The 14,155-nt window shown below is 37.4% G+C and overlaps 1 protein-coding gene and 1 non-coding gene across 6 annotated transcripts in view; one reads left to right on the plus strand and one right to left on the minus strand.

Annotated features, from left to right (window-relative positions):
• LOC117305536 (protein furry homolog-like) overlaps positions 1–14,155 on the plus strand; it is a 55,651-nt gene that overhangs the window by 37,452 nt on the left and 4,044 nt on the right. The window contains exons 41-54 of one of the 5 annotated variants that reach the window (XM_033790413.1): positions 1,454–1,621; positions 3,008–3,148; positions 3,482–3,661; positions 4,949–4,972; positions 7,562–7,681; positions 8,407–8,577; positions 8,963–9,136; positions 9,885–10,004; positions 10,252–10,391; positions 10,766–11,043; positions 11,920–12,083; positions 12,408–12,458; positions 12,878–12,907; positions 13,334–13,354. In XM_033790413.1, coding sequence (XP_033646304.1) covers positions 1,454–1,621; positions 3,008–3,148; positions 3,482–3,661; positions 4,949–4,972; positions 7,562–7,681; positions 8,407–8,577; positions 8,963–9,136; positions 9,885–10,004; positions 10,252–10,391; positions 10,766–11,043; positions 11,920–12,083; positions 12,408–12,458; positions 12,878–12,907; positions 13,334–13,354 — 1,782 coding nt within the window. The remainder of the gene's footprint in view (positions 1–1,453; positions 1,622–3,007; positions 3,149–3,481; positions 3,662–4,948; positions 4,973–7,561; positions 7,682–8,406; positions 8,578–8,962; positions 9,137–9,884; positions 10,005–10,251; positions 10,392–10,765; positions 11,044–11,919; positions 12,084–12,407; positions 12,459–12,877; positions 12,908–13,333; positions 13,355–14,155) is intronic. The other 4 variants (XM_033790414.1, XM_033790415.1, XM_033790417.1 and 1 more) reach the window with 4 other exon arrangements.
• On the minus strand, positions 2,448–2,578 carry LOC117305592. Its single transcript, XR_004520705.1, has one exon. It is a non-coding gene; the product is annotated as a U4atac minor spliceosomal RNA (small nuclear RNA).

Here is a 14,155-nt window from a genome sequence, read left to right on the forward strand (position 1 = left end):
CAGACCCTCTTCCGGCTGATCGATCGACCCCACGTAGACTTGTTTGCCTCACGGGCAAACAATCAGCTGCCAACGTATTGCTCAAGGGTTCCAGACCCCAACGCATGGCAGATCAACGCCCTGTCGATTCCGTGGGAGGGCCTCCTGGCTTACGCCTTTCCGCCATTCTCACTCATCCCCCGGGTGTTGACCAAGATAGAGACCGCCCACTGCCGGGTGCTCCTCATAGCCCCGTTCTGGCTGCGTCAGCCGTGGTTCCCTCGACTCGTGAGGCTCCTGGTCCACCGCCCGGTTGTCCTGCCTCAACGTCCGGATCTCCTTTATCAACCCAGTTCCGGGATGATTCATCCGGCCCCGAGGGAACTCCACCTGACGTGCTGGGTGTTATCACCCAGTCGCTCCGCACAGCAGGCATTTCACGCCGGGCTGCAGAGCTTGCCGCCCAGTCGAGGCGTGCCTCCACTCGTAAGGTCTACGATTGCCGACTACGCCATTTCTTTAAATGGTGTAGACGGCGATCTATACGTCCCCCCAGTGCTTCTCTGAGGGACGTAGGGGATTTTCTTCTCTATCTGTACGAGAGTGGGCTAGCGACCGCCACGGTCAAAAATTACCGGTCGGCCATCGCAGCCATTCATGAGGGCTTTCCGGATGGCTCCTCGATTTCTTCCAATCGAGCGATCTGTCAGCTGGCAAGGGGCATGTTTGTATCCGGGCCTCCGGTACGCAAACTTGTCCCATCTTGGGACCTCCAGAGTGTTCTCTCCTCTCTAGCAGGTCCCCCATTCGAACCCCTCAGCAACGCTCCTTTGCTGCAGTTGTCAATAAAGGTTTCCTTTCTGTTGGCGGCTGCTACGTCGCGCAGACGCGTATACCCACCGCCTTCCAAAACGGTGCTAGTCTATGCAATTGTAGTAATTTGCTCTACAGGTAAGTAGAGTGACGTAGACTCCCCCCCCCCCCCCCACAGTAGTGTGGGTAGGGTCTACGAACGAATACTTACCTGTAGAGCATCCCTCCCGCCTGCCCCACTATACTTGGTTCTTGTATACTTGTACGTATGAGTTTCCGAGAAAGAGGGCGATTGCGCATGGCGTTCGCGCCGGTGTGCACTGGGCGATGGAGGGCGCTGTTGCACTTGGTGTAAAAAAGTCTTAGTGTTACCTAGCGGCGCATAGGGAATATGCAATTGTAGTAATTTGCTCTACAGGTAAGTATTCGTTCGTAGACCCTACCCACACTACTGTGGGGGGGGGGGATTTTAAGTTAAACAAAAATGCTCCATTCTATGTTGACTAAGCCTCAATAAATTTGGGCAATGATAAGATTTTTCCATTAGGGTTTTCCTCCCTCGTCTAACCCTGAACAATTCTTCACAACCTTTCATTCATCCTGTTATTTGCACCAATTGCTGATAAATTAATAAATAAATATTTGCTTTTTGTTGTTGTAGGTGTGTCAGGAACGTTACACTCGTATGGCACCTCTATCTACTGTTCTAACCATGTATAGAGACAGGACATACAATAGAGACAGCAAAGCTTGGACTAGTGTAGTTTGCCGCTATATTCATAATGCATACTCTCAGTTCAGTATTGCAATGATGACCTTTCTTATTGAGGTAAACACATTTAGATTCATTCTAAAATATACATAACATGATTTAAATTAGACAGTAACTAGAGCAAGCTAGTCAAAATGTTGAGACCAATTTCTAGAACTGACTTCGCGATAGTACAGTTATTTACGATCCTATAAGCTAAAGCAGCAGTCCCAGCCAATTTTCTATACCTTCCACCCGGGGAATAGTTAAAAGGCAGGGCAGTTCTTTTCAGAACTGAGAAGTCTCCTGAAGTCTCCCAAATATCCTATAAATCTACTCCCCGGTAGACGATTCTCTAACAAACTCTACCTGGCAATTAGATACACAGATACACACATGGTGTTATCGAAAACCATATATGTATTGATACCTCACTATGCAATGCCTTAAATCATATATATGATTTATATTAGTTAATTTAAATGGTTTCTGGGTTTTTTTATAAAGTAACTCCCACACTTGGAACAACTTCATAGAACTGCCTATGCAGATAACATGGCTTAACAATTTTCTGCTTAGCAGAAATGTGTAGGATACCAGGGCCCAATTTCATGGCTTCTGCTAGCACAGAATCGGCGCTTACGGCTAGCGTATTTCACAGCTAGCGCAGATATTTGGCGTTTGCACGTAAGCTGGGAATCGTGATCATAAGCGCAGAATTCGGTGGTAAGCAGAGCCATGAAATGGGGCCCAGGAAGAATGGTATATATGATATGGCAATTTGGTTGATTATAGCACTCGGGTTGCCATATGTTGGTGTGCTTTATCTGCTCATGAAATGGAGCTCAGTGTTACTCCATTCCTGAATTTTCCTATCTTTACATTACTTTCCCATGATTGGGAATTTTCCAAAAATTGCACCCAAACCCCCTCACCGAGATGAGAGAGCGATGCGTTTTGTGTTCATATGTGTTAGCAGAACCACTCTCGCTATACGCTCATTGAGTGATCGCGCTCACCCATGACAAGGACTAGTAAACCTATTGTAGGCGCATCAACAACCCAATGAATACGTGTGTGCATTCTAGTCATGGCGTGTTTTTACCCTTTCCAAATAACAAAATGGTCTTGAATATTTATAATTTTAAGTGAACAATGTCTTAGTATTTTATTAAGTAAAATTCAAAAAAAATTGTCCAAGTTGGAACTACAGTTTTGTAGATATGCCTTTGACAAGATTTATGAATAAATTATGCAAATTTATGCTAATTAGGTAGGGAAGGCTTGTGGGTAGGCAATGTCACTTCTTATAGTTTTGTTTTTTTCCGTCAGTTTAAATATGCGAACCTGATGGATCAACTTTTACAGTTATACAACTAGCAGTTATCTGTAAAATATTTGATTCCACAAATATTTTTTATTGAATGTAATGCTTTTGATTATTTATTGGAATTGAACCTACAGGTTTTAGAGAAGGGTCCGATGTGCAACCAAGCTCCCGTCTTGCAGATTGTTTACAACTTGATTCATAACATTGACTTAATGGCTGCTCCAATGCAACAAGTGAATGATAACTTGCTCAGAGTCATTGCTAGATATGTCCAGGTGAGTTTTGTGCCTAGATTGGATGGATAAGGATTCTCTAGGTGAAGAGTCCTGGACCAGCAGATACGAGCCAGGACTCAAGCTCTGTTGTTTCTGATCAGCTGTGTGGGTTTCCCATTATTGCTGAATCCTTTGGATGGAACGAGTGCCGTAAAGAGAAGGGTGTGGTCTCTTGGCTCATCTCATAAGTCTTGGCTTTTTCTTTTTTTGGCCATCAAACATTTATCACTAATGTATTAATGTCTTGACAGATTGTCTAGTTGTGATATATGGAAATGAACAAATCAACACATAGTAATCTTCCAAACCAACTATTTGAATATTAATCCTCAGGGAGTTCATTGGCAAGAGTCTCTAAACATCTTGAAGGTAGCTGTTTCCAAGTCCTCCTCTCTTGTCAAACCGCCATCTAACCACGAGGATGGGATGGGTAAGAGGTCATCTTCACTGGATCTCGTTGGAAGAAAGGAGCTTCCTGGACGAACTATGGAGTTTACCTTTGACCTCTCTAAGGTGAGTTTAACAAAGATGTAGTGTACCTTATTGGGAATTAGTAGGATTATGTGGGAAGATCTGTTTGGAGTAGTGTTGGTTCTGAAAAGAACCAGTAATTGACAACTCAATGTTTCGATCTGTTTGCTCTGATAGTTTTTACGAGATTTCACATGGTGTTACCGCAAACCTGACCCAATACCGGCAAATCATTCTTGCCAATTGAATCATATTTTGTCCTCATCTAAACTCAATATGCCTCAATTGTGCTAAAGTTTTACTAGAAATAAAAATAAAAGTAAAACGAACACTAATTGCTTTTCAAATCAAAAGAGTAACCGTAATAAATGTAATATAAACTTATTTGACTGGATTGAAATGAGCTGACCTTAACATTTAAAGTGTGACAGTAATAATTTAAAAACTTTTTTTTTTATATTGCATGGCCTTTACGAAATGCATGAGTCTTAAGACTATTGCCAGTTTGACGAATGGAGGAAATTTGCTCTTGGACTGAATTTTGAATTATTTGCATGTTGGATTTTGTTACCATTAACTCTCTTCAAAAACAATGCATTAATGAGTGCTGAAATAAATTTGTTTTTAAAGAATACTTGTGAATGGGGTATATCCGCTGTTGGATATCCAATACAATAATAAGAGTCAAAGAAAGGAAGAAAAAGTTCAAAAAAATTATATAAGATGGTCCTAAAATTGTTTGCTATTGCAACAGAGTCAAAGCCGAACCAGGAACAAACTAAAAGCTTGACTTTAACTTGTGTCGCTAGATGTTAAGTATAATCAAGAAGATGGTTTCCTTAATTCATAATTCATAAGTCAACAACTCCCACTCTATAGGAGGAGGTCACTTTGAATCATTTTTAAATTGAAAAAGACATAAAGATCATGTAAGAATAGAAGACAAACTTCTGAGTGAACATGATATCAAGATATCCATGGAAAAAAATTCACTTGAAATAGTTTTGCCATAAATGCAATAGATTTTGAGAAATGAGTAAAACCATTAGTTTTGTTTTTTAAGTGAAAACAGTAATGGTTTTTCTTTACTATTTTCTCAGGATTCTGATGGCTGATTTAGCCTAAACTTTTACAGGGTTTGTATTTCATGTATGTATGTTCGGTCACAGAAACTGTGGCTACTAGTCTGGTAAGACTGCACGTGTGTGCTGATTTTCAGTCTGGGTATATTTGCAGCTAAAGAAAGCAAGATTTGCCAGGAATTTGGAGTTTTTATTAACAGTATAACACCCAAATTGCTTTGTTTTCTTCCTCTTGACTTTGTCCTAGGTGGTCGACCCAGATGTGTCTAATGTGAGTTATGATTTTGATCTAACCCAAATCCTGACAATTGTCTTTATAGTCGATCTTGATGTATCTGTGTGTAAATGTCTGGGTTGTTGTAACCAGTCACATATTTCTAACCACTGTGCTGGGAAACTAGTACTTTTTCTTCTCTTATTTTGTGGTTGTATAAACGGTGAATGTCAATTATTGTTATAGGCAGTATTTATACTCGCCTTTTTCTCCTTGGTTTTAACATAAATGTTGCACAATTACAACAAATAATGAGATTTGGAATCTTTGCAACTAGCTAAAAATTTGCGGTCAGAGGATTTGATAGTGAGCATTTATGAATGTAATAGAATTTCACGCTACAAGCCAAATATGTCACACATTGACACCCATTATGCACATAGGTACATTGATGCTCTGAAGTTAAATAAGACACAGTGTAGTAAGTTAAACAAAATACATACAAAAAATCACATGTGCATTTTAATTTCATGTGTACGTGGAATATGTTCATTGCACACATTATCCCTCATGTAATGAATAATAATAGCTCACACATTACCGCATACATTACTAACGTTAAGTATTTGGTCTTTTTCGCAGTCATGCTATTTTTATGGGAATGTTTCTTGTCTTTTACCTTCTCTTATTAATGTGATTTTTAATTGGAGGTATTGTACTAAGAATTTGAAAAAGGAATGCCTTACGAAAAGAAAGGTATAAATATTGGTTTCATTTAGAATTTGAAGTAATGCTTGATATGCACACAAAAAACAGCCTTCTATGTTAGGGTATCAAAACCATATCTGGATTTGATCAAATTCATTTCTTAGCATCAGGAAGATATGAGTAGTTGTGGAAATTTTGTGCTGTACTTAAGTTATATTTAATCCCCTCATACATATTTGTGTTTTTTTTGTATGATTTACAGCCCTTTTCAGAATATTTTTTCAAGGTAAAATCTTTATGTGATTCAAGTATCCAGCTATGCTGCTGTTTCTGCGCCTTCTAAATCATACAATCATTGTCATGCATATATTTAACATTGATTGTGGTGACCAATGTGTCAGACATATTCATGAATCATGGCCAATACTTATAAAAAGAAACTAAACAAAGACTTCAACTATTAGTTTCAAGTCAGTCTGCTTTGAATTCGGCTTTACCACAAATAACCGAGTTGAAAGAAAATACATAAGACAATTTTTATGCTGTTTTTATCAAACAAAATAACCATGTAGATTAGCAGATAGCTAGTATTTGTTTAGCCCTTGGTATTGATGTGGCATAGTATGGTACAGTAGAATTAGATATCACTTGTTTAAGGGAAGGTATACATTTAGTAATCACACTTAGAAATTAATGGCAATGAAAACCTTTGGTTAGAAGCCTACAGCATCTTTCGATAGGATAAATATTTCACTTTGAATGAAGTAATGTGTTTATGTAAAAGCATATCAGAGTTTATGCCCAAAAAATTGAATCTCAGATTGTGTATTCCTATTAGGGATTATTCTTCCTGCGTGGACATATTTAACTATAGAATGAAAAATACACTTAATATGTCCCTAATCATTGGGCTTCCATAGGTCTTTATTATACTGCTAATGTATAATTAATCACATAGGTCATGTGTATTTTGTTTGTCTGTAAGTATGAGGTTACAGGCAAAGCTATGCATTTCTTTTTAATGATGTAACCTCAACTAAGGATTTTGTGTACCTTTTTCCAATTTAAGAAGGAAATTTTGGAGAGGAGCTGCTTATTTTGAAATGCAGGATTCATTTTGTGTATTCATGTTTGAATTTGTTTCATTGCATCTGCATGTCTTTGTTCTTGTTTCTATTTCACAGCCTTATCACAGCCTGACCAGATAACTAACATAACACTCTTCTTCAAACACTAGCTAGGTCATGTATAGTCAGAAACTATTGTATTCAACCGCTGTAGGTTAATGCCTGTCCAATCCCATAACAGACCTTTTTATACCCTTTTCCAACTCTCAGTGTCTTGTTTGGTAGTCGGGCTTCTGGTATATTTTCAGCTAAACTACACCCATCCCCTCTAATTCCAATGTGTTTTGTAGTAGTTCATAGTATGTTTGTTGTTTGCAGTTTGCAATTGCTTGCTTGTATTTCTTAGAAACATTGGTGGTGTATGTATCTGCACTAATTTAACAGTGACTATTCTCTTTTGGGAGTGCACACGATTGTTATAGCAAAATTTTTGCAGAATGTAGGAGCAGTGGTTATTGTTTAAATTTTATAAGAATGAAAAATTGTACTTCTCTTTTGGCAAAACATTTTGTGTTTATCTTTTTACTGCAGCTATGTTTACATTTTTCTTTTTACTAGGATTAAAAAAGTTTAATAGGTAATCACAGGAAAAGGTAAACTGTATGAATGCACACAGTTTTGCCATTTATATTGGGTTTTTTAGAACACAGAAAGATTTTCCTTTTCTGCATTAAAATGAAGCATTACTTTGGGCGTAATTTTCTTGCTATTTGGGAGTCTTTTTTTGAAGAAAGCTAGGTATTTTCTGTCTTTGTTTGGGCGTGTTTTTGACTTATGATTTGTTAACATTATATTTTGTCTTATATTTCAGACTCCAGTGATAAGACGCAAGTTCCCGTCAATGTTGACCATCACAACTTCCTTCAGTGATGAGTCAGCTACTAGTACACAAAGCAGCGATGATAGCAGCATGAGTACTGAACCTACAGAGGTAAGTTATCTGTGACAGGAGTCTGGAAACCAAACAGCAGTCGTATTGGATTTTAAGGCCAATTCCAAATTGACTGATTTAGTAGTGACTTTGACCAGGGCCCAAATATGCTAAACACAGCAAAATTATGCTCACCATAATAAGGTTACCAGCCAAACTGCCATGTCACATTTACCATTTGTGGCTGCATCCTGTTCAGTTGTTAAGCAATATTTTCTGATTAAGCAGCTCTATGAAATTGGGCCCAGATCACTGAAAAGGCCAGTTCTGTATCAGTACAACCAATGACCATAGCCAAAATCAATGAACTGAAATGAAGTAATATTAGGAAATGGTCAGAAATACAAATTCTATGAGGATAACATTGAGTAACATGGTCCAAACTTACCAAGACTTATCAGCTAAATGTAGTTAAATTACTATTTAGTAGAAGCTCTTTGAGGGGTTTGAGCAGAGTAGGAGGAATGTGATAGTTCAAATTTTTAAAATGGTTTTGAAGCACCACAGACTAACAGTGCTTAACTACTGATAGTGAAAGTGATGTACGCAATAAATGAATCATTTTAGAGTAAAAATGTAAGACTTCACTTAGTGATCATCACAATGAACTCAACAGATAAGGCGCTTCGGAAGATAAGACACATTTTTTGTTTATGTAACCTTTGAAAGTCAGAAGACGGATATAAACATGAAATTATGGTAGTATTTTGTTTGATTTTGTGTAGGTAACCCAGCTGACAGGAGGAGCATCAAACAGTGGAGTGACATCAGCCAATCAGAGTGTAGTACCATCAGCATGGCGTAAACCACAGCTCTCAATGAGGAGGACCAGGGAAAGACTGGTTAATGTCCTGCATGGATTAGGTCAGAAGGTTGGACTGCCTAGAAGCCCTTCGGTAAGTCATATCCAATACAATGAACATTATTACAATACTGTCTGAAACGTTGAGTCCTCTGGTTCTTCTCATAACCGGTATCACTCTAAAAAGATTTATGTACACTTTGTAATCATAAAATATTTCTTGTTATTTTTTACAATGGTTATGTTAAAAAAGAATGTTAATAACCACTGTCGTCTAAGGATTTGTAAAGGAAATTTGACAACCCAAAAATATTATGGGTTATCAATGTTATTTTACCAAAAGAGTTTAAGCTTCATTCGTTTCCTGTAGCAATTTTTCTTTTTGAAGCATATTGTATTCTTTTGTTGTTTTTACAAAGGAACCAAGTTGGTTTTGTAAGGAAAGGTATTATTTCTGGTTTTGTTTCATCCTCTTTCAGGTGATATTCAGTTCAACGAGTGACATCACTCAGGAACGACAGAACAGCTTGTGTTCTTCTTCAGAGTCTACTTCTCTTGTGGATGCAATGAATCCAGACAAGCAGGAAGAAGGAGGTGATATTCCACTCCTTAAGGTCTTTGACTTCCTGGAAGGGGAGGAGGGTGAGCAAGGGGTGAGTAGTTTTTAGTTTTTATATATTTTCTTTGTATGAGATTCTGCCTAACTCAAGGCCAGGAGTTGAGTGTGACCCAAATCAACTGCCACCATGAATACATTGCCACCTACTCCTGGGGTTGAAACAGGGTTACCCCCTTCACAGTCCATACAGGTGTAAGCATGGGTATCATTCACTATAGGAGCATGGTTGGCAGAGCAGAATGTACAAACTCATTGGATCCCTGATGTCAATCCCTTGTTTTTTTGCCTGATTCCAATATTCGTCCACAAAAGGTAAATTTGACTTGAGAGAGTTATTCATATTCTAGAGTTGTGTTTGCACGAAAAGTTGTTTATTTATAACTTACTAGGCCATGAATGGAAAGTAAGCTTGACTAGACCTGAGTACATTCACAGTGTTTTTTGTTACATTGCTGACCAGTCTTTGCTTGTTATTTTCCATTGTCCGTTTGTCCAGGTAAGTACTTTCATTGTTAGCAGCTTGTGCATTGAGCTTTCTTTGTTTTGCCTGTCCTTTCAGGAACATTGTTCCAACCTGGAGTGGCATCGTTAAGACATCCACAATCAATGTCAGCTCATACTTTGCATTCCTCCACAAGCTTCATGAACTTCCATGCTTATTCTTTATTTAATTAAGTTTTATCAAAAAACTTTTTAACTCTCAACTTCCAACTTGTATTTTATTATTTTGATATTGTGGAAATAAACTGATTGATTGGTTGACTGTTATGGTTGTGTTATAGGATGAGAAAGGATTCAAGTTCAATTGGTATCATAGTCGGATGTCATTGGAGGAGATGGATGCAGCTACTAACCCTAATCCTGATAGTGAAGATATTAAAGATGAATCATCAGATGACGAGGTAAGGACAGTGCTTCTCTTACACCAGTTCATTTTAATTGACAGCATTTATAAAGCTTTTCAAGGAGAGTTAAGTCAAATTAAGCAACATACTGCTCAGGATGGAGTGAAATGAAAAATCGGTGTGAAGAGACTTTCCTCCTGCACTGAAATGAAAGAGGCTAGGAAGAAGAAGAAACAGAAGAAGAAGAAACAAATTAATAGTTTGTGAATTGCAAGTTTAAGTTTGGCATTTGCTCTTATTTCAGACATCTGACATGCCTGGTGCTGAGGAGAACTCTACTAATCTAGATGCATCCTCCAATATGAGAAGTATGTATGTAGGAGACGGGGTATCAGCCATGGATTCAATGGACAATAGGAGCAGCCCAACACCATCTATTGCAAGGTACAGTCTGTTCTTTCAAATGTTCAGCTAAAGTGCTTCTGTTTTGTGTGAGCTCTGTTTTACGGGAGGTCAAATTACATGCGGCACTCAACAGTTTTGTATATGCATGCATACTAACAGATTTGACATTTGAGTACTGGTATGAATTTACATTGTGTTATGCATTGATGTTTCCCTTGTAACCATAATGTAAGGCTATGAGCACCAAACATGCATTAGCCAACCAGTCTCAAACAACTCTAACTATATCTTTATTGGTGAATAAAGATCCTTGAAACACTATCGCTCAATCATGTTTCGACCAAATAAAATGCCTAAACTCTCCAAGCTTTTTATAATTTGTTTTTAAAGTGTTATTTTTCCCTTGCTTTCAGCAGTAGCACAAGTGATCTAGACAGCATTGCTAACTCGCCTGTTTCTGTAGCCATTACCCATGCCTCATCCTTTCTATATATCCCTGTGGATGAGGTAGAGGAAGCTTGGCGCGTACATGTTGATAATGTAATGAGGGATCAAAGTGGCTGGTGTGCTGTACACACATTCCATGTCTTTACTCAGTTGTATAAAGTCATGCAACAACGCTTCTGTAATCTGACTAGAGAGGCGTGTAACTACCTTGGAGATAAACTCAGAGATATCGCTCTACAATTCTATATCCTTTGAAAATGAAAACAAGACATCAATATTTATCATTATTATCTATTTGTTTAAGTGTTTAGAAACACTTTGATACAAGATGCACACACAAATTATAAATCCTATTTTTAGGAAACTTTTTGCGAAACACACTGCCTGTGTATTAGCTTAAACATTACATTGGGTCCCAATTTCATAAAGTCTGTAAGCACCTTCTTGGTAGGCCCAGAAATAGGTTACCAACCAACATTTCATGAGGTTTATACTGTTGCCACTGGTGTCCTACTTATTTCTTGCTTCGTTTTGGAAAGTCAGCAGTTTGTAGTTCAAATAATTATTTTGTCAACATGAAACTCAAACAAACTTGAATGACTTTTAAGTCATTCAAGTTTGTAAGTGTCCGCCATTGGACACTTTCGGTAAACAGTATTGTCCATAGGCCCACAATCACAACTGGTAAAAAAAAGAACAAACATGTGAAAATTTAGGCTCAATCGGTCATCGGAGTCGGGAGAAAATAACAGGCAAAAACCCACCCTTGTTGCTGCACGTTTTGCCGTGTCATGACATGTGTTTAAAATAAATCTGTAATTCTCGACAACGAGAATTGATAATTGTTTTAATGTTTTCTCGAAAAGTAAAGCATTTCATGGAATAATATTTCAAGAGAAGCCTTTCACCATTACCCTCTGTAAACCCTGTAAGTTATTTGTAAATCTGTGAACTTTTTTTTTTTCTGTTCTGAAAGTGTATAATGGCTTTAAACATGTTTTTCTACTTTACTGATTTTGATTTATTGGAGCACAAATTTTAAGCTTGTTACCTTTATCTTTGAATTGTTACTGTTTTTTCTTACTTTGAGTGTTGTTTTTCCTTAATGATGCGTTTTTACTAAGTACCTTGGATCTGCTGACGACCCATGCTGAATGTCCCTATGTCTATATTGATACAGAGACTCTAATTACATGTAGATTACTTGAGAAACATAAATACTGTGTGATTGAGCTTCATGAGCACTATGATACCTACATCTCAAAGAGGGATCTAACAGTGGAGGTAAGCTTCTTATTATTAGTATATCAATGTATATATTTGATTTGTGGTAATACCATGTGTATATACTTGCTGTGTAGATATGTTCTATTGAGATTTTTTCTTTCTATATATTCTACTGCCGCAGAGTAGATTTTCGGAATTCGGGAGACCTCTCAGTTCTGAAAAGAACTGTCCTGCTTTTTAACTACTACCAAGCAAGTATACAAACCCATTGCATCTGAACTTGATATTTGAAATGGTATGTAGGATTTTAGTTTGGAATTTACAGTTTGTATCAAGAAAACCAAACGTTTATTTACGTGTCGTACATTTGGTTTTTAACAGTGTTTGGATTCAATCAAGTCTTCTCTCAAGATGCAGAGCCTTGGATCCCAGGTGAGCAACATCTCCCCTCATCTCCGAAACAAACCCACAATATGTTTCTGTTTAGTGTCTTCAAGGAACTAGGGCCCAATTTCATGGCTCTGCTTCCCGTGAGCAAAGAATCAGCGCTTATGGAATCAGGGAATTCCAAGCTTAAATCAAGCGTATTACACGGGCTAGCAGGGAATTTTTTCTTGTGCGCATCGTACTCCACATCGATACTTGACATTCTTAGCTTACACAGCTAGCTTGCACAGTAATTTGGAAAATGGTGATTGTAATCACAGATATTTGGTGCTCGCACTGTAAGCAGCGAATGGTGAGTGTAAGTGCATAAGGTGGCGGTAAGCAGAACAATGGAGTTGGGCCAAGTTCACATGACGAGTCAAATAAGACAATTTTTATGTTATTTTATTTTATTTTGTTGATAGGATATGAATGGACCAAGTGGTGATGAGCAGGTAAATACATGCACTTTATCACAAATAAAATTAATGATAACAATACTTAGAAATGTTTGCATTTAAGACTAACCCATTATTCTGGATATGAGCATTTTTTTAACATCTTGCATGGTGACTGACTGCTACCATCTTTCCTGTTATGACTAGAGTCTCTGTAGCAGATAGGTTACTTTTCAAATTGTATTGCAGTAAGTTGCATTGTGATCAGAGTGTGAGTCAAACAAGACGTTTTTTTCTTTTCTTAAACCCTGAAATCAGAATATGAATTTCAAAATAGGTTTATTTGTAACTTCAGCATAATTTGATTTTCATGTTTACTTTGTGAGATGCTTATTAGAAATACAGCCAGACATGGTTTAGGGTTTTACTAACCAAATACCATTTTATTCTGCTCTACTGACCATGACACATCCCACTGTGCAGGATTTGACTCATATTAACAACGTGAGTACTTCATATCAATATTAATTGTCCCATTCCATTCCACCCACCAAACCTTGTCATTCCTAACCCATGCATACCCAATGTCTAGTGCAAACATCATGTTGAATATCCCTAGATGGAATGCTTGTGTTATTTTTTACTCGTTTGTATGTAATTATTTTCCAAAGTAGTCATTCATGCTATTCATTCAATATTAGTGAGCATTGCTTGGTGTATAATTGTTTAGTTGACACAAAGTATGCATGTAGTGTATCAAGACATTATGTGTTGCTGTAGACTTGTACAAATGAACTTTAGTTTTTATGATTTGAAATATTCCATAAGTCAAACAAATCTATCTAGGCTGAGCTAGTTTGCATATGGAATTGCATTTTAAACAAGCAGTTTTCTAGATGCGATCAAGCTTAAATTATTCATTTGTCTGAAATGAAACAAGCAAAGACAGGCCAACAGGGGTGAATTTGTCACAAATATTTGTGTTGGAAAATTGACAGTTAAATATACAACAAACAACTTGACTTTAACCCCTTTTCTTATTTTCATTCTCTCATATTTTGGGTGGTTTCTACTTTATTCAAACCAAAGAAGGTATACAATGGGCTTAACAGCATTCAAGCATAACTTACGCTCTTTTCAAATGTATCAAAAATTGAAAATGATCTGGGTCTACAAATACTCAATTTGTTTGATAGCATCACCTGTGTCTTAGGATTGCATCTAGTTATTATTCTACTAATGTCTGGCATTTGCAAATACAATAGTACATGTAGCATTGGTAAGCTCTTATTCATTTGTACTTAT

The sequence above is a fragment of the Asterias rubens genome (genome assembly GCF_902459465.1).
Source record: "Asterias rubens chromosome 8 unlocalized genomic scaffold, eAstRub1.3 super_scaffold_89, whole genome shotgun sequence".
In the NCBI taxonomy this organism is placed as follows: domain Eukaryota; kingdom Metazoa; phylum Echinodermata; class Asteroidea; order Forcipulatida; family Asteriidae; genus Asterias; species Asterias rubens.